We start from the raw sequence: 23710 nt of genomic DNA on the forward strand, positions 1-23710 counted from the left end.
GCTCATGAGCTTTGGGAGCCGTTAGCGTCGCTCTGGCTTCAGCACATTTGCTCTGTCCACGTTCGTGGCACCAGTGCGGATGTTTTGACATGGAAACAGGCAGCAGGCGTTTGCGCCGACTGAGTCAGAGTCGTCCCGCAGCAACGTGGGAAACTTGCAGCGGTTCCCACATAGCTGTTTGTCTGAACTGAGTCAGGGGCTGGATTTTGTTGCATAATGGGGAATTTTTTTAATGAGCAAATCCAAAGAAATGTACCCTGAAAGCAGTGGCCATACAACATAGTCAGCTCTTTTTGCCACATGTATATACATTGAGGTGGTCCCTAAGCGTCTTGGTAATGTAAATATTTATTAACCTCCTGCAGAGATACACTTGTTTCCATAGCTTCAAATTTTGTGACGTTTTGGCCTGTTGGAGGGGAAAAAAAATCTGTCACAGTACCAGCTGGCAAACAGTGAAAACAGTATCTATGTTAGTTTATAATGCAACAGGTGGCTGCAGGACACCATTTTGTCCCCCAAAGCACACATACCAGTTCATAAGCAGAAACAGATCCAGTTCCACCGGTAACAAATAACAAACTGAATGCATTTGGAGTTCATTGGAGTTTATTATGTCTTGATGAGGTCTAGTGACTCCTAGAGGTTTGTTGACACTTTAGAGGTTATCTGGCAGAAGAGGTGTCAAAATACTTTCACTTTCTGATGACATGAAGATGAGCTAGTCAGGTTTTTTTTCCCTTTCGCCTCTTTGTTTACAGTGACTTGGAAAAGGAAAACAAAAGGAGGGATAGTGATTAGTGATCAATTATATTTGGATGGAGCGGAGGACCAACATGTCCTTAGATACAACTAAACTTGTAATTATTCACCTAACTCTTTACCTTTACTGACTGGGGGTTTTAGAAGACAAAAACCACAGAAGGAACTGATGCAGGAGAAAAAGCAGAGTTAATGGCAGCAGCTTTTCTTTTTCTTTCTTCTGAGCCTCGGTGATGGTAAAGCTCACTGCTCAGCTCAGCAATGCCTCTGCAGACGTCTACCTCTGCCTTCTTTGCACTCGCATTAGCTGACCTCTGACCTTGTTGATTTCTCAGCTTGTGCAGGTTATGCAATAAGTGGTCCCTATGGGGATCTATGCAGAACAAATGGACTATCAGATCCTTTATGAGACGGTAGGGGGTGCTCTGCACAAATGCAGTAACTATCCGTCAGACGACAATATTTCCCCTTTTATAAGAGGGGAAATAACAAGGCATTGCATAAGATTATTCAACACAGTGCAAAAAGAGAGAGAACACTAATTCTTGAATGTGGGTAATATCCAGAAGTTGAATATAAATTATTTCACAAAGTTTTTCACAAAATGATGATTGCGAAACTACCAGATTTTACTCCAGAATTTGATTTAAATGCTTCAAAGTGAGTAAAAGGCAGAACAGAAGCAACACTTTCTCTCATCCTGCATTATGTACACTGACATGCACACCTGCAAGCGACATGTTTCACCGTGAGGGCACAAGATAAGGCAAAGAGATTGGAGTGAGGCTTAATCATTGCATAACACGAAGCTGATTCATCTCTCACACATGCGCTCACCAACACACATGCAGTTATTCCTGATGGCCTACTTTCATTTCTGAAGCGCACAACTTCCTTGTGACCTATTTTAACACTGAGATGAATGTGTGTGTGTGCGTGTGTGCGTGTGTGTGTTTCTGACGCTGAAAGTCCTCTGCACGCACATCTGTAGAGTTACACACTGACCTATTTTACAGTACCGTGTCAGACAGAGGGAGTGGGAGAGTCAATGGGTTGTTGCAGGCAGCTTAACTCTCTCCTGAACGTCAGCCAATCGAGGACTTGTTTTCAGTCGCTCCGGGTTTTGTCTCCCTGATTTCCTGCAGGCTTGGGGCCAAATCTGCTCTGTGGGGAAATGTTTACATTTTTACCAACGTGAAACGTTTTGGTTTCGACAGAGGAACTCTCGTTTTAGAGCAAACTGGGTCAGAGGGAACCACGAAGCCAAATGCTTGTTCGTATTTAAGTTGTGCTGAAGGAAATTTAGGTAAAATGGAAAACACGGAGGTGTTATCAAAACAAACATCCAGTTGCAAAGTGTGAGAACATTACGTTCTGTCATGCAGTGAATATTCACAACAGAGTGTCTCTCCCCATTGAAACTTGACAACTTTTATCCAAACTTTTATTGCTGTAAAACAAAAAAGTGCTTTTACGTTGAGCTAAATGCACATGAGAAATGAGATACTTAGCGTGACCTACTTTGTTTACAAGAACTAGAATGTGAAATGGAAACATTAACCAAGTTAATGTTTGAGCATGTCTGGCTTCGTTGCACAACAAGTTCCTGCAGCATTCCTCTTCTGATGATTTCCTCCCCTCTGCCTCCAGATTTTCAGGTCATTAAGCAGAGATTTTTAACTAGTGACTGATGTAGTCTGACGTCACCTCGCCACGGTTTAAGCGGCACATCCTCGCTGTGCGGCTGAGCAGCTGAGAGGGCAGGCAGCCCAACACACACTGCACAGCTTCATCCTCCTTACCCAATCCCTGCCTCTCCCTGCGGTGCTGACCTACATACTGCAGCATCCCGGTTACATAACCAGCCAGTGTTGTTGATCATCACAGGCGGCGGCGAGGCCAACACCCCCTTCTCAGTCTCTAACTTTCACAAGCACAGTATTACAGCCTAACCTTATTTAAAGGGACAGTATGTTTATTTTACATGAGGTTACGTGGTGGTGTTATCGTCAATCAGCACCTTGCGTTCACTGAAGCGCTCCAAGGTCTTCAGAGAGGAAGATATTTCTGTCTGGAAAGCTGAGCTGATGGTACAGTAGGGTTAGGAGCAAAGTAAATTTCTGCTGTTCTAAAACAATGAAACAAAATCATGTTTCATAAATACCTTCAGCTCCTTTGCATTAGATGGTTTTCACTAAAGGTGTGCTATACTGCATATATCGGTGTCGCTCCGATACCAAGTGAACTCAGAGCCAGTATCACCGATACAAACTCTGATACCGATATTCATTTGATATATCGTCTCATTAATGACCTGCAGGTGTTATTGCAGTTTTTCCTTTAAAGTGTTTTGTTTAAGTCGAGGACAGAATGTGGACAACGTTTATAAAAATACTTTAGCAAACAAATTTTACATGATAAACAGAAACAATAGAAAAACAAAATGTATCTGTGTTGATCTTTTCATTTGAGAACAATTTAAAAATACATATTTTTTTGAGCTTGAGTTGAGAGACTACAATACCAAAATAAAACAAAATAAAGATTATTTAATAAAATTGGATTCTGACCAACTTATAGTCTATAAGCATTAGTTTTTAGGTTAATTGGTTTTTGTCTATGTGTTGACTTGGTATGGACTGGATGGAAGTGAATTAAGTTGAACTGAATTATGTTGATTTAATTTGAACAATTTAATTCTTGGAAATAACTTCAATGTGATTGAATTCAACACCTTGTTTTGATAAAGTCCTGCTCCTTCAATCTGTCATGCAAAGTACATTTCACAAAAAGATACTGACTGTTCATACCCTCCTTACAGAACCCTTAAAACTGACTTCCAGGGTTGTTTGCATCTGACAGAGATGGATTAATTCAGAGGAGAAATAGAGTAAAAGTCAAATCAAGTTAGTCTCAATCATTCTTGCTCTATTCCAGCTTTTAAATTTCCACACTCATGCGTCCGTCCCTCTGCTCAGATTCTAGTATGTAATTGACAAAAAGGCAACTGTTTAAATAAAGCTACAAAAAAAAATAGTGTCTTTTTTAATCCATCTGATAATCTGCAGTTTTTTCACGCAGCATTCCTACATAAAGGTGTTTTGGTTGAGAGGAAATAATCGGCCATTGTGAGCCGCTGACCTGCTCCCTGGAACAGAATAAAGCTTCTTTCTGAGCACTTTGCCGAAGTTTACTCTGTGGAGGGATGTGATGTAACCTTCCCTCCCCCGTTCCTTCCCGGCTCTCATTCTCTCCACTTTGAATAACCCCTCTCTTCTACATTGCCGCTCGCCCCTCTCCTCTGTCCTCTCCCATCCCTCCTCACTGACCTACTTTTTTCTCTCCTGGCCTGTTTTCACAAGCCTCTGCACAACACAAAGCAGCTTGTACAGCTCAAATATGGGCTGGAGAAAAAAAGAAGAAGAAGAAGAAGAAGTGGGGGAACGAGTGAGAAAGTGGAGGAAAACAGGAGATCCGATCCAAAAGTGGTTTCTCAGGAACGTCACCTTGTTGTAGCTGGCTGCTGGGTGGCGCAGAGAGCAGGAGTGAAGCCAAAAAACAAAACAAAACAAAAAAACGAGTTTCATATTACTGGTTGGAACCACCAGATCTGTTTGTGGTGAGCCGCTACCACCACACACCCTTCACTCAGTCAGTCTGAAAGTGAGAAACAAGACAAGAAGCCGTTCATTTGATTTACTTTGCGAAGGATGTAAACACGGTGTGAAGTTCCTGGGAGGGGCTCCCTGTCTTAGCCATGTTGACAATTTCCAGCCAGAGCTGCTGTCATCAGTTCAGAAGAAAAATAAAATTGTGTTTATGTTGCAGATTGCAACAGCGCAGTGTGCGATAGGCTCTCCTTCCTGTCATTCTTCTTATGTAACTCCTGCTCCTCTCATGCCAACCTGCTGTTCCCAGCAGCAGTCGTTGCATTAAAGGCAGGCAGGCAGGAGGGGGCCGGCTGGCTCTGGGTTCGCAGCCCGACGCTCTTCTTCCCTTCAGGCTGCTCTTGTGTAACTTGCCCTGTGAAGCACTGAACTGAATTATTGTGCAACTCTTGGCAACACAAGACAATTTAAGCTAATTATTGGGCTTCGTGGCACAGCTTCACTCAGGGTTTGAGTTTTACATTATGAACTGCCTTTTTATTTTCTTTCTTTCTTTCTTTCTTTGATGGTTTAAACCTCTTCTTGAAGATGATGTGTGTTCTGTGTTATCTAAAATGTATTTAGTATTATTTGAAGATTTCCAGGTAGTGAAACAAAAACTGGGACATAAAACCTTGTAAAAGTGTTCACATCCCTTAAACTTTTGAAACTTTTGTCCAGTTTTACAACCACAAACTAAAGTAGGATTTTAGTGGGTATTATGTGATCGACCAACACAGAGTGCTGCATGATTTTGATGAAGAAAATGAATTTTAAGGATTTTATTTACTTCTTTTTTTACTAAAAAGTTGAAGAGAATGCCCTTAATACTTCTTAGTGAAGTCCAATACAATCAGCTGTCCTCAGATGACTGAATTGCAAACCGTTTTTAAATTTTTCTTGTAGTTTTTTTAATAACATTATGACATTTCTTTCCCCACAAATGATTGAACAACAGTTTTAAAGCTGGCTTTTGATTCAGCAGTGGGTCATTTCACTAGCATTTATCATCTGGACAAACCCAGTTAATAGTTTTATTCAGTTAATTAGTTGAGATTCATAATACTTAAAAGAAAAATCTGGTTGGGGTTTCCCAAAGACCCCAAAATATGAGAATTTCATGGCATCCAAAATGAAACCATTTTAAGATCCAGTTTTAAATCTAAAAGTAAAACAATCTTATAAAAAAAAAAAAAGAAATGAATTACAGCAGTAAATGAAGGATCTTTTTCAATATTAGCGTTATGTGCTGTCAATGACTCAAAAACTAAATGACACTAAAAATACAGAGCTACAACAAAATGGTTTAGGAAATATTTAAAACTTTTCGATGTGTCTTACTTACTGAATTACCTCCTCAGCATGGCACAGAAATACTATAGTCCTGCAAATGTCCTAAATATCTGATTCAGCTGTTCTGAAACAGCTGAATACCTTCAAGTTGCAGGACACCAGCTCCTCTGGGGTTGAAGTTTAGGTCCCTTCGTTTATAGAAATGCATTTTTACATGTTTGAATGGTTCAAACTCCAGGCTTTCCATCAAATCTGACTGAACTTAAGCAGTTTTGTCAGGAAGAATGGGGCAAATTCCTCTAGCTGTGCAAAGCTGGTCAACATACTTCAAAAGACTCATGGCTGCAGCAAAAAGTGGTTTGAGGTTAAACACAAATTCATGCTGCACTTTTCAGATTTTTTTTTTTTTTTGCCACATCAAATCTCCAGGAGACATGCTAAAGTCTGTGTTGTAGCATGACTAAAACGGTCAAGAGATATGGATACCGTTACGATGCACTGTTATCACCTAAATATTACAAAAAAACGTACTGCCAAGGCACTTTAACCATACAAGGATTTTTGACACTTTGACGAGTAGCAGAGCTTACCGTGTAGCTGCAGTGCTGCTCAAAAAGAGGGAGTCTATACGCACCAGCCACAAAGCATGACAGTGTCTGATTATGTAATAGTCAGGTCGATGTGTGGCTCTGGATTGTTGATGTGTTTGAGAAGTAAAGAGCAGCACAGAGGGGCTGCTCTGAAGCTGGCTCTGATGGAAAGGTAAGTGTGCATTAGGAAAGCACTTAGTGAGCAGCGTGAGTCAAGCATCTGAAATGAAGGCTGGAGCACTGAAAGAATGGAGCCAGCTCCAATGAATCATGTTTTCTTGCTGGTTGTACACACACAGAGAGAGAGGAATCCTCAGAAGTGGCATAAAGCTTTAAGTAAAACTAAAGATCTCTCAGACCTGCTTGTGTCATGGCATTGGTATTTCCTGTAAGATGTGGTACAAATCAGAGTAAAACACACTGCTCTGCCTTACTGCACAATATTCTCAGGAAACATCTAAACTTGACAAGATTCAAGCTGTTTCTTTCAAATAATTTCGGTTTTCTCCAAGCTGTTGAAGTAAAGACATAGCAGTGTATTAAATGTGTGTTAGTTTTTGTCTGTTTGGTGTATGTGAATCTAATATATTTGCTTCATTTCCTTTGGAGACACGCTTTAAATTGAGGGACTGTTTATTGAATAATCTGATGATAAATCCCTTCATTGTCACTACACAGGTGACAGCGGTGGTGGGCTGGGAGGTATTGATAGTCAAACATAATGAATATTTTACTTCACATGAAAAGTGGACATTTGGCAACTGAGGAAGCTGCCCAGGAAACACACTTCTGCCATTGTCTCTGGTTCAGGAGTTTAACAGAAGGAATGCATCCTGGATGTTTGTGTGTGTGTGTGTGTGTGTGTGTGTGTGTGTGCGTGCGTGTGTGTGTGTGTGTGTGGTGCCTTTTGATGCATTTACTCCAAACTGAGTTCACAACCGCTGAATTTCTCTCAAGTTGTAAAAAATTTTTCCAAGGTTTTTTTTTTCAAACCTTGGAAATAAGGTTTTAGTTATCCCTAGTGCACCTTTTTCTACCACATTTTTTCCTTCTACTCAACTTTCCATGTTGCATACAGTGCTCTAAGGTAAATAGGTTTTTTATAGCGTCTTTCCAGTCATACTGACCACTCAAAGCGTTTTACACTACACACAGTGTCAGGTCTAAATACCTATTAGAGACAATTTTACACAAACACAGGAAAGACAAGAGAGTTAGATTCTTTGATTATACTAAAAATATAATTTACCCAACACACAGTCACCCATTCGCACTCACAAACACTTATATATGCCGATCTACAGATTGGAAGGCAACTTAAGTTTCTGATCACATCGACATGTGTCAGGAGGAAGCTGAAATCGAGGAAACGACCTCCAGATTACAAAACTACTACTCTACCACTGAGCCACTAAGCAGCTAGTTTGTTTAGCTTATGTGACTTAAACGGAAGAGTCAAGTTAGCATTGTTACCTGTAATTGTGTAAGCCACATTATATTTCTGTATGAAAATCTTTTTCTATAAGTCCTATATAACATTTTAATTTCTATTATTTGCAGTCCATAATTACCAAAATGTTTACAATATGTTACTGTGCACTTATTTTGTAGAATATGTTACTTTTACTCAAAACTGAATTACATAAATATGATATTCAAAACATTTGAGATATGTGTGTAAATCATTGGGTTTATGCAAGTGTTGTACTTGTATGTCACTTTTAATAAAACAATCTTAAGACAGTCTCAAAAAGGCCAAAGGAGACATTCTTTAGTTCAACAACCTTTAATTTTTTTTTTTTCCCCATTTTCAATCTTTCACAATTAAAATTGAGTGTTTTCTCTTGTAGCCATTTGCATATCAACGTGAATTATATCAATACATAATTACTTCTGAAGAAGCTGTTTTTTTTTTTTTTTTTTCCATTTTCAGGAAGCCTTTAGGCAAAACACAAAGATTATACAGTAACACAGAATACAAATGGTAACTGCAGCAAAGGGTAGCAATGGGTAAATACACAGCACAACAAGAAGAGCTTAGAGCTTGAATGAAACAAGTGGCTGAAAAATACACACAATAATAGAAAAAAACAATATTGATAAAATATTATTAAAAATAATAAAGACAGCAGTATACAAGAGATAAAGACAACTTTACATTTATACATAGCGGCCAGAGGCAGGCACCAGGAAGTAAAACAGTTTAAATACCGCATCATCTACTGCAGCTACTGTAGCTAAAACAAATCAGTGCAGAGTTGAAAGGGGTCTAAGACATTGGCCAACATGGGGACGAGGAACAACACAATAAAGAGGCACCTTATCCAAAAGAGAGCAGCTTTGCTGGTTGTGACTGGAGAGATGGTTTGTTTAATGGGTTCAATGGATTTTGCTGGATGAACTGCTAACAAGGCTTGTGCTTGTCAGGTTCTGCTAAAGGCCATGTGTTGCCTTAATTGATATGAAAAAAAATAAAACTGGTCAAGGAGCGCAGGTGGTTTGAGCATGGATCCCACTCTAAGCCTGTGTTCGAAATGTCCACTCGTTCACTCATATAAAGACCTAAGTACTGGTGAACTAACTAACTAGTGATCCAAATTAACAGTTTTCTTCTAATTGACTCTGATACATGTTGTGTAGGGTAATTAAATGCATCAAACCTCAAAACTCCCACTTTTTTAGTCTGTAAACACGTCAACTAACAACATGTTCTTTGACCCACTTTAATTTTGAGTTTGGTCAAAATCAGGTGGACGTTAGGAACATGTGCTTTGATGCATAGACTGAGATCATCTACAAATAGAAGTTGTTAAATTTAATCAGCCTACACAAAACATTTTTACGTTTAATATTTCTTAAAAAAATAGAAATGGCTTGTCAGACCTCAAGAAAACCATTAATTGGCATCAGCAGTTCAAATCCAACTGAACTATTAAATGGGATTTGCAGGTACTTTTGTTTCCAGTAGAAAACTCATTGATACCTGCAGAAGTATCCCTAAATATGAAACGATGGACAGCATGAGATAATGTTGAGGTTGAAAACATAATTAACATCATGTACATTTACAATACAAACATAAAGGTTGTGACACAAACCTGCTTTTTTACTTTTCTTTACTGTATCCACTTAAGCAGCATTAAGAGTGTAACTTCAATATAAACAAATGTAAATAAGACCCATGGAAAGCTATTAAATATCTCATACAAAACAACAGTTATTAAAATTGTAGTCTGTGTGCAAATAAACATATGAGCATGATCGAAATTGGGCTCATTATTTATGTTCTTACAGGTATTTACAATTTATTTTTGACATCTTTATCATCTGTTGGAACTTAAATTTCCAGAAATGCTCCAGGTCAGGCTGACTGGGAATTGCTGGAATTAGACATTTTCAGTCTGTGAATAGCAATTATTAGTTAATGAAACTAGTATTAACAAACGCTAAATCAAACAACAACAGCTAACATTGGGATACTAACACCATCCTCAGATTACTGAGCCATTACTACTACCATTACAATGTTAACTACACAATGTATAAATGTAAGCACACAAGTGCCAACAGTAGTACTAACATTAGCATGCCAAAGCTAACATTAGCATGCTAACACATAAAAATGGTTAGCATGCTAATGCTAACATTACCATGCAAGGTCAATTCTGTCCCTACATCTACAGTCTATTTCAACTGACCTTATCAATGTATCACATGACACAAACTTCTAGAGAACCACATAATATCATGAAAGATTACATTCTGAGTTTCCAACAGCAGAAATGGCTGTTTTGTTTATAGTGAACGAGTGGACAATCTGAACACAGTCTGAGAACAAATGTACCTGTCTTCTTTTTTTACGAGTAGTAGCTCACAGTTTTAGTAAAAGAAAAAAATTTTGAGGCATTTATTAGAATAAAAAACACAGGACTGTACAAGAAGTTTCAAAACAACACACATAACTTGTTAGTCTTTTACCACATCCCGTTTCTTTACTAGTTTTTTTTTTGTTTTTTTTGCCACATTTTTTTCTTAAAATATATATTTGATATCTGCAAATTTATTTCACAGTAATATACAATCTAAGTGCCTTTGGGAGTGAAGGGGACTTGTGTGCTGATGGTTGTTTGAATCCAGTTCAATTGACCAGGCTAATGGTGATAAAAGTAGGTAAATGGGGGGGAAGAACTGACAAAAGAGGGAGACGATAAAGGAAATATGCATATCTTTGGTAAAAGGAATGCTCCCATAATGCCACAATACAGACTGACCAGCCAATAAGGCAATTAGTAAAAATGAATAATTGAATTTTCCTCAAGAGAAACTCCAAATCTGGAGTTTCATCCATCCCTCCTTAATCTGCTATTTTAATTTTGAGGGATCATAGGGAGGTAGGAGAGAGAGTAAAGGAAAGAGTTACAGGTGACACAGTGAATCTATTGGTGAAATATGAAAGAAAACTTCACTATCTGGTTGTGAGAAATTCTCCTTCATAGTTGGAAACACACCACGCTCTGGAGGAAGGATGTCCTTCTTCCTCCAAAGCACGGATCTGGGATTTCGCATATCCTGATACTGACGTTTCCACGCAGTGCTAAATACACCTCACATAGATCACTGCCTGTCCTGCAAAGTGCCAGTGTGAGTTGTAGCTGTCTAGTTTCATCGAATGACAGAGTTGACAGGAAAATACACAAGCTGCTTATGTTTGTTCTTAATCTCGCCTCTTATTCCGTCCACTTCTTCCACTCTCAGATCCCTTCTTCCCTCCTTCCTTTTTAGCCCCTGCCCTGTCATTCACCTCAGCCTTGACTTCTTCCATATAGTCAGTCTCAGTCTCTTTGCCCTCTCCGTTGGCCTGGCCATTGGAATGGTTGCCGGGCAGGGCTAAGTAGGGGTGCTGGGGCAGAGTGGGAGAAGGGGACATAGAGTTGGAGATCAGTCCATCCACCTGAGCTCCAGCTGCCCCGTTGGACAGAGCTCTGTACTTGAGGCGGAGCTTGTGGGGCAGGGCAGTGACTTGGACCTCTGCGTGGTATTCACTGTGCAAACTGCCAGCTCCCTCTGCCTTCTGGTGGTAGCTGCTGATGTCTGAGGATGACGATGAGGGGGATTCGTCATCGGTGGAGCCCTCTTTATCAGAGCTACGAGGGTCTCCGTCGCTTGAGGAGGTGTCTTTAGCAGAGGAGTTCTCCTGATAGAAGGCATTGGGTCGGGGCCCTCCTTCGTAGGTGAGAACAGGAGGCTCTTCATCCAGTGTGCCGAGGTAGCCATTGTGCTGTATGAAGGACTTGCTCTCCTCACTGCTGATAAGCTCAGGGGCAAAGGAGTTCTGGGGACTCTCGGTGCGCTGAAGACGGTTCTCCTGAGCCTGGTAGCTGTAGCACGGGTGGTCGTCATCTGGCAGGTGGGTACTGTGACTGAACCGTTGCTGGAACTCCTCAGAGGAATCGGCATGATCATTGGTGTATTCATACTGAGGTGAGTCCATGGTCTTTGTCCTCTCTAGCTTCTCTGCAACCTCAGAGATGGTTACTGAGCAGTCAGAGAACTCTGAGGGCAAACTGTGCATGATGTGCTGTGGTGGTCTATTCTGCTGGGTCTGCTGGTTCTCCAGCTTCTGGTTCTCCATGGGGTAACAGCCACTGCTGGAACGGTACAAGATGACACTCCTCTGCGTAGAGGTGGCCTGAGGAGCAGGACCAGTAGTTTCCATGTGGCACTGTTGGTGCTCATGCTGATGATACTGGTAGTCTCTGGAAGTTTCAGCTAATGTGGTGTTTTGCTGGTGAGGGGAAACCAGAGTGCTGTTGCCACAGTAAGCGCCATTTGGTATCCCATTGGCAACTCCATTGGGAATCCTGTTGCTTTCCAGTCCACCCATCTCCATTCCCAAGGGCTCCTTCTTGATGTTGTAGCCAATGGGTTCAGGGCTATCTCTGGAAGAACCATCAGACATATCAGACACAGAGCCCAGAGGGGAGTACTTGTGGAGCATGGTGTGGCGTTCACTTCGGCTGGACTGTTCAGCTTCAGATGAGTCAGAATTCAGCATCACTTGGGACGCACTGGAGTAGCCGCTGCTCGAGTGGTAGGCGTTGCTGTTAGGGGTGCCATTGGTGCTACTCTCATTGCTACCTGGGTTTCCATCTGCAGCACTGTTGGAGATCTGCTGACTTTTCTCCATGTAGGAAGATGCACTAATGAGACCAAAGCGCAGTTTGAGCTGAAGGAGTTCCGTCTTCAGACGGACGTTCTCTTCGTTTAGTGCCATGACGCGATTCTCCAGCACCATATCATTGATGCGACGCTTCTCCCTCGAACGCTTGGCCGCCTCATTGTTCTTCCTCCGTTTTTCCCAATATGAGGCATCTTTCTTCTCATCAGAAATGAACTCTCGCTTGCGACGTGAGGTCACGGTTGATTTAGAGCCTTTGGGCTGGCGGCTGATCCGTGTTGAACCATCAGGACCAGGGGAAGGGAGGCTCCCATCGTAGGGAGAAAATGCTTCAACTTCCATGGTGCTTTTGTTGGTGTTGGATGGGATGTTTAGACTGAGACTTTCCAATTTTTTTCCAACTGGGGGCCACAGTATGACCCTATTGAAGGGCAAAGGGGGGGTGAAACGATGGAACAGTTATACAAGCCTTTTACTTTGTTGGTTTAACGTTTGACCTATGTCGCTGGATCAGTAAAAACTTCTGGATGAGGTATTTGTGCTTGATGAAAGGACTGCCTCATTGATTTGTTCTTACTTATCTTCCAAGGTCAAATTGTTCAAGTATCTAAATTAGCCAAAAAGATTAAAAAGAGGTGGAACTCGACGAAAACTTCAGACATTGAAGTAGTGTTCTGAAAAATGAGCGTCGAAAAACAGGAAACAAAGTTGGTGCTTGATTGTAGAGATATTTAAAGAGATTCTTCAAATAGTTCACAGCTCTCCAAAGTGTTGCAGGTGACTTTGAGTTTATCTGCCTCTTTGTCAGTCTTCAGGAGCTTTTCAGGTCGCTGCTCTGGTTCTCGCTGTGTCTGATGCAGGATGTAGGTCAGTACGTCTTCTCCAGGGCTCTTTCAGAACTCTGCTTCAGAGATGTCGACCTCTAGGTGGGTTACTGAGGCAGCAGGAAAGAGAAGAAGGGAAGGAACAAAAGAGAGAAAAAGTTAAATGAGGTGCAGAAACAGTCTGATACGACATTTATTTAAAAAAACATTACGATTATATGTTTTAACAGCAGCAGAAAGCTGCTTGTTGTGCTTCATTAGGTACAGAAAGCAGCTTATTTTGTTAATGCCTTAAAAGATAAAGAAAACGCTATAGTTACACATGTGCAGACGGTGCTGCATATGCAGAAGTCTGTTACATGATGAGGAATGAAATTGGCTGACCTAGTGCAAGCTCTGCAGAGGCAAACTATTAAAGAGCTGAGGGAGGAGTGACTGGATTTGTGCAGTGCTGATGGTTTACTATGGTGCAAGAAGAAAGAAACTGTTGATGCTGTAATTTCTGCTTTTTGGCCCGTGGGAGGTTCTAGCACAACAACAACATCTCAGTTTCTCTGATAGCCATCGCAGTTTCTAAATTTACACAACACTGCATACTGAGCTTCCGCGTGTCAACTCAACTTTGCAGCTAACCAGGAAGTCTTTCCCACCCATCATGCGTTGCACCATAAAATTAAAAACAATGCACCACAAACGGATGTTGACGGGCCGCTCTGTGTTATGTAACAGCTAGATTTGCTCTGGTTCCTCCGGTTTTCTCGCTGCACAACGTTGCACAGTTCGTATGCAGACATTAATTACACATCACAGCGCTGAGCCCTGCAGTGCCTCACAAGCATGAAAACATCCTTTTATGACACAGAGTGAACGTAATCTAGGTCACTGTGCCTCCAATTCTAATGAGTTTGGCTTTGCTTTTTATTGACCACACTGGAATTGAAACGGAGCTTAAATTAGACGTTGTGTCAAAATAGTCTCTTAAAATGTGTTTTTAAGAATGAGATTTAAATTTTTAGTGAAGCCTAAGTTCAGCTTGATAGACACAAACAGAAAGAGAAACATCATAGTGTAACAAGTGACCTCTTTAAAGCTACTCAAAGAATCATAGATTAAAAATAAAAACAGTGCTATCATTGTTTTGTTTCCACAAGAACTTAGAATAATTGCAGCGATTCACCAAACAATTGTCCAGTGGTTGGAATTAACCAACTTTTCCACAAAGCGGTCCAATCTAAAGCTAAAAATTTACTTTTTAATGTAGCATATGTTTAACAGCAAAAACACCAATAAATAATTGCCTTGTGTATTTTTTTAATACATTCATTCAGAAATGGGTAAGAATTAAGTGAGCTCTTGTGCAAATGTAAGGTTTAGGTACAGAAAAGTGTTTTAATTTTGTTGAAGCAGCAGGCACCTCCAAATCTATGCAGTATCTGTTATCCAAACAGTGAGGACATAAGGGTCAAAATCGCGGTCCTCCGCTAGGCCTGCATGAACATCAGGGAAACATGTTGCTGTGATAATATTAATGAAAGTGGCCATAACCACAGTCATTATAACTATCCACGTTTCTCATATTGTTTTATTTCTTTTCTTTCATTAAAATGTCCTCAGTTATTACATAAAGTGAGGTCATTGAGGCTGGTGGAAGTCTGTCCCAGAGGCCAAATATATTATTAGCATGCAACAAAATTATGCATTGCACTTGAAATATAATATCCTACCAAATACTGAATTTAAGAAGTACTTTCTGTTCGCAATGTTGATCATGTTTTATTGCTATGAAGGTTGCAATTTGATCTACTGCGCAACCTTTCAGTAAAACCTAGTTAGTGGAACAAAATTGACCTAAACGTGTTGTTCCCCTTTAATTAGAGCTGCAGATCTAGTGCCACAGAAGTGTTTTCAAGTAATACATGTTATCCAATCTTTCTTGGCTCCCTCCAGAGTCAGTGACCCTGTTACATAACCCCTCGCTTATTAAAAAAGAAGCGATATCATGACCACAGACGACTTAAAACCTGCTCTGGATACAAAGCTGTTTATTTGCCTTTTTGAATCTCGTGTCCTGTCTAACTTTGGCATGCAGCACAAAGAGATCTAAACTGAATCACACAAAACGATGTGGAAAAATGTAGGCTGAAAGCCTCCGCCCTCCCCGATCTTGGATAATTTTCATTAAGAGCGAGGAGAGAGGCAGCGCGAAAACAAAGGCGGGCGGGAAGAAAGCACGCACGCACACGTCTCTGCGCTGTCCCACTGACCTAGAAACGGCGCAAAGCAGTAAACACTCCTCCTGTCTTTGACGGTGCGCCACTAAATAGGTCAGTGTGACTGCAAGGGAGGGGAGAAGCAGGAGAGTATTAGAGCGTACGCTAAAAATAGTGAAAGAGGTAAGGGAGGGGGGGGGAGAATAGGGAGACAGAGAGAGCGAGAGGGGGAGATCTGGTGACAGAAGGAATTCAGTTAGTGGACATGAGAGGAATTTTACAGACTCTGCTGCAGCACGATGAAACAAGGTGCACTCAAACACGTCACCTACATCGACATAAGGGGGGATTTTTTTTTTCTTCCTTTCTTTATGCAACATTAACTCCTGAGCACCGGCGAGAGAGCACGTTATACCTTTCCCGAACACATTACAGCAGAAATCCATGGCAGATGGGGAAATTATAACCAGAGATAGCGCAACGGCATTGACGTCATGGCACACACCCATCTCTGCAGCCAAATTCACTCCCATGCTCCCTCACAGGCCCGCTCAGGGAGGGGCTGTCGTTGTTGCTCATTGCCTACGTGCTCTGAATTTTCTCCTGGTGAGGACCAAAGCTTGTGTAACACATTCATATTACAAAGCAGCAGATGCCACAGGTTTACAAGCTGACCTCCGATACCTTTGCGTAGTCCTATAGACTCAAGAGATAAGAGCTCAGGCACGGCGCATTGTGTAATTTGCTCTTTGTGTGCCTAGAAAGACTCATTCACTGTAAGATGTTTTCTGACTGTGTGTTTTCACAGAGGAAAAAACAAACCCCTCCCCCCTGGGGTAGTTCACAGCCACTTGCCACTCGGTGGAGGAATGCTTCACCTCTGACCCTCTCCGAGGCAAGCGTGATTAAAAACGCAAAAACGTCCTCTTCCCCCTCCTCCATGCTTAAAAAGATCCAACACCACACACGTGGAAGAGGCCCCAGATAGGAACCTCCATTTTTTTTTTTTTGTTTGCACCAAGGCTTTTGTGTCAAACAAACCAGGAGGCGAGAATTCCCTGATAGAAACTAACCTCGATATGACAACGTGCCGATTAACAACGACTGGAAACAATTACTGCGGAGAAAAGGGTGCAGGTTTTAAAAGCATTTTCTTAACCAGTACAATTAGATTTCACATTAAGTTATGAAAGCTGGGACAAATCAGGAATTACATCTCTAATCTTGTGCCTTTCAGAACCTGAGCCAAATAATTATAATAAAAACAAAAAAAGTAGTCCACCCCTTGCCCTGCAAACCTCGTGCCTCTCTTCCTCACCCAGATTCAGGTCTGACCTACATTTGGAGAGTTGGCTGGGACGGAGTGAGCAACGCACCCACTGTGAAACCAGACCAACTGGCAGCAGCCGGATTCACCAGCGCTGCGCCTGCCCTCGCCAGACAGGGGTTTCCGATGCATTGCATCACAAGGCTGGGCGCCCTTCTGCTAACTTTACAACAAACCCACACCAAGATCTGGCACAAAACATAAAGAGAGGAAGGAAGAGCTGCATTTGGCTGACCCTATACGTTTTCTGGTGGAAGAAAAGAGGTAATCAGGTTAAAAATAGCAGCAGCAGACACTGAGCAGCTGTGTTACATCACCATTTTCTAAAAACACAGCTCCCACTGTGAAGATTTACTCTATTTCTGCTTTGGAAATTAAAAACAAAATATGCAGAGAGTGCATAGGAATCAACAGGAATCCTAGAATTTCCCACAACAAAACTAAACCTTTAAAGAAGTGTTATAAACATTCTGGATATTTGAGTACAAAACGTGTGCCTACTTCACAATGTGCATGTTGAACAAGTCTCATAACAGCTCAGCTGCAACAGTTTGCTGAAGGGATGATTTACTCCGTTTTTCTAGGTCAACAAACGCAGCTGACCTCCGTTTCAAAATCCTCATTCAACACCTGAAACATGTGTTTGAAATATGGACCCTTCCGCATCAAATACGCATTATTTAAATTAGTTTGCTTAACACTTTTACCAAAGTTAACATGCTTTATATGTAATCTAAACCTGACCTTTTTACAGCGTCGATATAATTTGCTCTTGAAGTAAAGAAATGGCTGTAAAATTGCCCTTTATAATTATCATTTTTAAAATCATTTTAATGTGTTTGCATTTTTTTGTCATTTCACTAACCGAAGAACAAAAATAACTGAGTGTAACCTTTAATGATGTGGCAATTCGGAGTTAAAGGACATCAACGTTATTTTTTTAGATATTACTATTTCTTTCTTTCAAACATTTACTGAAAATCAAACATTGTCTGAACTCACTTTTATTCATTTACACCATTACAGACCCCTGAATAAAACAATCAAATGTAAAACCTTTCAAGAGGTTTTGATACTGCTCTGCTGGTTATGTCATATCCTCTGCGTTTACATAAAGGAAACTGTGGTCTTTAGAAAACGACCTAAAACAGGAACCAAAACAGCACAACCAATTGATCCACAAATCTGAACAAAAAAAAACATTTCTAGTAAAAGAGGCATGGAGCCGCTGCTGGCATATCAGTTTTTGTTGATTCAAAAGAACAAAAATTTTATCGTCATTTTGTTCAGTATAAAATCTTTATAATAAGGACTTGGAAAATACTAGATTGATTAAACTTGAAGAAAGCTAGAGTAAGACAGATCATCCCCTCCGCCTACATGTTCATGTTCTTGCGCACTGCCAGTCAGCTGACTAAAAGAAGCCTGTTGCACATTTTCTTTCGAATATTTGTAAATATTTATAATTAAAAAAAACAGTCGTAACAAAGAAACTGAAGCAGTCTTAGCCTTACCATTCCTAGTAACGGAATGCTGTATTGAATCTAGTGAACTACAAGTGGCCTGTTCATGGCTACCAGAGCAGATAGCCTGACTAACCGTCTAACATCAGCTTGTTACACTGGTGTCCCTTTGAAAAAGGCTTAATATTCAGTGTCACAAGTACTTTATGGCAAGCATTCAAACATCTCAACATTTCACCTTCTTTTTTTAAAACATGCTAACAAAAGAGTAGGTATAGATATGGTTATTTGTTCCTAAATTATTAAATTATGACATTTTACACCTAATTACTAAGCTATAAAACTGTTACAAAATTTAGAGATGGTTAACTATGTCATTGCTTAATTCCACGTATCTGAACCAAAATGACACGTTAAATAAAACATTATTAATGTCACAACAAATATGCTTCATTATCTCAGCTATGATTATATATTTGACGGGTTTTTCCATTTCAAATTGAAGTCTTTTTTTTTCCGTAAATTTTTATGTAAAACTGTATTTTTACTTAAGGTTATCAATATCTGCCTAATCCTATTGTACACCAATTCATAACACTATTTAAACAGGTTATGTATCGTTAAGAAAGAGAAATATTTACATTAAATGTGCGTTTTGGCTGAAGATGCTACAAAAGTAACACATTTTAAACAGAATTGCGCCCCGATCGGATTCGATGCATCTGTTTGCATACATTAAAACACATAAACGGATAAATTAATAGCTCAGTAGTTGTTTGGTAGGCGGAAAAAACGGAAGAAAAGGAGCATGCCACGTGTAGGACTTATTATAGTAAGTGAATTAAGCGGACAACAGAGCCCAGCAGCAGCTGTCCCCGTTCACTGCAACACACCACCACCATGAGGGCTTTTATCTAGCCTTGACATTGACCACATATGTGCACTCCTGCCTGGAGCCAAATAAAAAAAAACAAAAAAAAACAGAGACTTCTACAAACGTGTCCAGCTTGGCTCCCCTACGAGTCGTGTGTTACGTGACCCAAGAAGGAAGCCGCAAACGCCCGAAAGTCACGCACAGACGCGGGGATCAAACCGGCGGAGCAGCGAGTCGCCATGTGAACAATACCCGGCCACGAGCATCCCGCTCCTCCCGTCGGTGAAACGGCTTTATGTGAGGCGGTAAAAGGTTTAAAACACGCACACAGGTAAAGACAGGAGTCCACGAAGAGGTCCAGCGCTCAGTCAAAACATACCTTTCAGCGTCCCGGAGGACGAGCAGCAGCAGCAGGAGGAGAAAAAAAAAAAAGCTTCAGGCTTTCCCCGACACAAAAGCTGTCTCGATCCCGCTTCCTCCTTCCCGTATTGTCCCTTCAGAGGAGGAAACCTCCAGGAGCGGAAAAAAAGAAAAGAAGAGAGAGGAGACGTGAAATAAAACTAAGTTTGTGCGAGTGCCGCCGCTCGGCTCGGTGTCGGATGAGTCACTGGCTCGGCTGGATGCTGTTCCTGTCCTTTTTGGCTCGGGCTATCTGTGCGTCGGCTGTGCGCTGCCGGACACTTTGCTCCAGTTTCTCCGGCTCCCCTGCTACAGATATGTGTTAGTAGGTCAGCGGTTGCATAACAGCTCTTAGGCTGCCGAGTCACGTTTTTTTCGGTCCCAGTCTCTCTCTCTGCAAGAGCTCTACTGGCCCCTTTCTTTTTGTTCCCCTCTGCGCCCCATCTCTTTTCGGCTCCTCCACTTGCGGGAGTGGTTAATTTTATTTAAAAAAAAAAAAAAAAGGGTGTGAATGCGTAACAACACCTGGGTTGTTATGCTGTAGTTTTTTAAGCCATGCTCATTACAGGATTTTTCCTCGTGAGACAAAATTAGCTCTTTTGAAACCTGTGAGGAACTTTTTACTAATCCTTTTGCAACACTAGTTGTTTATAAACATCTACCCCATAATTCATTTGTAGACCTAAGATAGTTAAAATATATAGTCTGTTTATTCATTTGTTTATGTGGTGTGAACAGTCTTCCTCTTCCTGCTGGAGCTGGTTTTGCTTAATACAATAAACCCAAATTAATGAGTTTTTGGGAACTAATGTAAAATACAGAAAACTGTGGTGGAAATTAAACAATATTTAAAAGCAAACTAGGATTTAAATATGAAATATCTTATTTTTCTCATAGCTCTAGACTAGCCTGTCATGATTTTCTTTTTGGCTATTTTTATAGATACCGGTGCAGTTCTGATAAGAGAAACTAATTGTTTAAAATAAAACTGTATAGAAACTATTCAACCTTTTTGTTTCTTATAGCCTGATATAAAAAAAACTGATTTAACTTGACCTTTTTAAGTTTGCTTAGATTGTCAAAATTGCATATATTAGCTCATTGCGAGAATACGAGACCAGTTTAAAGCTTTTTTAATATTATTTCTTCATAAAATTTACATAAGATACAATTAGTATAATTCTAAACAATATGGGAAAGTTAAGATAGGGTTTCTATTGCTTCTGATAAGGTCAAAACATTTGAGTGTTGAGAAGATGCTGCTGGAGCTGGTGAGAGAACGTAAAACAGGAACCATGAGCTGAAAGGCCACTCAGAGAAGAAGCCATACATCCATAGCATATGATAATCCTGATGGCAGTTTGGTTAAATTTTAAAGACATGTCCTGGCTCATGAAACCAAAACTGTTGTGTTTGGCAAAAATGATAATTGTTATATTTGGAGATAAACCAGGGAAACCTTCAAGCCCACGTAGAAAGAGCTAATGGATTTCCCAACAATGATGTACGGAGGTGGCACCATGATGTTGTGGGGGTGTTATGCTGCATGAGGGACTGGTGATCTTCACCAAATATATAGCATCATATAGAAATTACAATATGTGTAAAAACTGACATAATATCAAAAGACATCAACCTGGATCCTAAAGTTTGGCATAAACAAATCTTGCAAATAGACAGCAGCCCTTAGCATTCCACCAAATTACCTTAAACTTGCTTCAGGACATCAGACCCACAGAGGATTTGTGGTCAGAGTTGAAAAGGTGTGTGGGGGTGCACATGTGTGTGCGTGCCGGGGTGTGTGTGTGTGTGTGTGTGTGTGTGTGTGTGTGTGTGTGTGTGTGTGAGCAGGTTGGCCTACAAACACAAGGTCTGTCAGGAGGAATGTCCCTGAATCACAGCAAGCTGTTGTGAAGAGCTTGTGGAAGAATACCCAACATGTTTAACCCAACTCATACAGTCTCTAAGGCAGTTTCTTCAAATACTAAGATTACATATGCATAATTCTGAATATAAAAAGAAAGTTTTGGACTTCTTAAGAAAATCTCTCTAGTCTTGTATCTGCTGCACAAAGAGTTGGGAGTGTTTCAGGTTACGGTAGATGTTTTTCACATCTGAAGAGTGAACCTTTCATCCATTTTCTTTGAAGAATTTCTCCAGCTCAGTCACACTGGATGAAGAGCTTTTTAGAAGAAATATTTAACACAGATTCTCAGTTGGTTTTAGATTTGCACTTTGGCCATTCCTATATAGAAATATGCTTTTCAAAGCATTTCATTGTAGCTCTGACTGCATGTGAACCTCCATCACTCTTCTCTTCAGCGATGTCCAACTTACCTGTCCCCGCTGAAAAATAATCCACACAGCATGAGACTTTCTTCACCATGTTGCACCGTGGGGAAAGTCTGTTCAGGACTTAATGTGCAAAATTAGTTTCCTGTGACACCACACATTTGGCATGTAGTTATCGTTTCATCACATAAAAGACAGAAGTTATTCATTATTGCAACAATCCTGCAGCTTTTCTATAATTTTTTACAAATGCATACGGACAGCTGATCTGCTCTTCTTTATTCAAAATGATTGTGGCTCAGTTAAGGAAAAGGGCCACATCCTTTCAGCTGTACAGTCAGTTAATATATGTAGCTGTTAGTATTCTTATTATCTCATTGCAAAAACATTCAAACATGAATTATGTGGAGGAGATACTCGTTGAGTAGTGAGCCGGAACATCCTCAAATCATCTCTTGTCCTGCTCTGGTCTGCAAAAACAAGATGATTAGAGAATCGTGTTGTTTATGCAGGAAAGCACTTTATAGCAGCGCCAATGTTTTCCACTGTTGCATTCAGGTTTTACAGTGAGGAAATAATTTGCGCTTCACCCTTTTCATTGCTTTGGTCCAGCTTAAAAATCTGCATCAACATTATTTAAAATCAAAACCTAAATCAAACAATTTGCTGTTTTAGATAAAATTGAATGCTTGAATAACCTGTTTTGATGTGGCTGAAGTTACTTCATATTTACAGCACACATGGTGTTGCTACTTTTATTTATCTTTTTGTTCATTTAAAATTTGTAAATCTTCTTATAGGAGCTCTTCTGTCATCCAACAAAGCCTGTTGTTCTCAGCACGTTCATATTCCATATTTCATGGGGTCTTACATCAGTGCTGCTTCAGCTCCGTCCCTTCCCCCCTCTCTGTCTGCAACCACACACATGCACCAGTTTACCACACACACGCACACACACACACCCACACACACACACACACACACACACACACACACATCATTACCACCATTACAATGTTGGGGAAACAGCGGCCTTGAACTTGTCTGGCTCCTCCTTCCTCCCAGTCAATCCTCTGTCAGAAGCCCCAACCCCCAACACTCTCCACCATTTCTCCAGCTGCAGCTCCAGCTGTGGTGTGGCAGTGCCTGCTTAGCAATCACAGGCTTTCACTGCTTCTCATATTTATTTAGGGGGGGGGGGGGGGTTATCAGACTGGATCACAGACAAAAGGTCTGGTGTCTGTGTTGCTGTTTAGGTAAAAAAACAAAACCAAATGTTGTTCCACACTTAACCTGTGTCGTGTAACACTAAAGTGTGTTTTCTTACACCACTAAGACTGAAATAAGATTACGTTGGGCTTCTCCAGATACAGCTTTCATTAAAAAAGCTTCTCCTTTAAAATCTATCTCTGCTTTTTCTGCATGTGCCGCATGTGGTGGTGTAGTAAACACAATAGACAGTGCTGTGGATGAATGGATGAATGAATGAATGAATGAATGAATGAATGAAATTCATGCACATGTAGGCACTCAGCGCCCTCTAGTGTTGCCATAAATAGGAAATGCTGAATGAAAAATCAAAGATGTAATTAGATTTAAATATCTTTTGAGGGACGGTTGTGTAATTCTGAATTTGTTTGTTTTGGTTTTTTGTTTTGTTATGTTTTTTTGGGGTTTTTTTTTTGCTGCATCTCTTTGGTTGTGAGTTCTCCAAAGCCACATCCTGGTTCTGAAAGAGCTGATGTATGGATGCTGATCATGCCTTGTCAAGAAAATCCGAGCTCATCCCACTTCCCCATGCTGGAGATTTTAGTTTAACAGTAATAATAAATAAAGTTATCTTTAAAATTA

The 23710-nt window shown here is 40.6% G+C and overlaps 1 protein-coding gene and 1 long non-coding RNA gene across 2 annotated transcripts; both read right to left on the reverse strand.

Moving 5' to 3' along the window:
- Positions 1 to 591: 591 nt before the first annotated feature.
- On the reverse strand, positions 592 to 3136 carry LOC114144181 (uncharacterized). The gene is made up of 2 exons (XR_003595429.1): positions 1768 to 3136; positions 592 to 1135 (listed from the first exon to the last, which is right to left on the reverse strand). It is a non-coding gene; the product is annotated as an uncharacterized LOC114144181 (long non-coding RNA).
- A 4970-nt stretch (positions 3137 to 8106) lies between these two features.
- Positions 8107 to 20020, reverse strand: nfil3-5 (nuclear factor, interleukin 3 regulated, member 5). Its single transcript, XM_028017250.1, has 2 exons — positions 19548 to 20020; positions 8107 to 13404 (listed from the first exon to the last, which is right to left on the reverse strand). Exon 2 carries the CDS (start codon positions 12810 to 12812, stop codon positions 11007 to 11009), a length of 1806 nt encoding a protein of 601 aa, XP_027873051.1. The 5' UTR covers positions 12813 to 13404; positions 19548 to 20020; the 3' UTR covers positions 8107 to 11006.
- Between the last annotated feature and the right edge of the window lie 3690 nt (positions 20021 to 23710).

The sequence above is a fragment of the Xiphophorus couchianus genome, chromosome 5, assembly GCF_001444195.1.
Source record: "Xiphophorus couchianus chromosome 5, X_couchianus-1.0, whole genome shotgun sequence".
NCBI classification, from domain to species: Eukaryota; Metazoa; Chordata; class Actinopteri; order Cyprinodontiformes; family Poeciliidae; genus Xiphophorus; species Xiphophorus couchianus.

Bases quoted from the DNA above. Each gene is read 5' to 3' on its own strand.
- nfil3-5 (XM_028017250.1), bottom strand. From the start codon at position 12,812: ATGGAAGTTGAAGCATTTTCTCCCTACGATGGGAGCCTCCCTTCCCCT.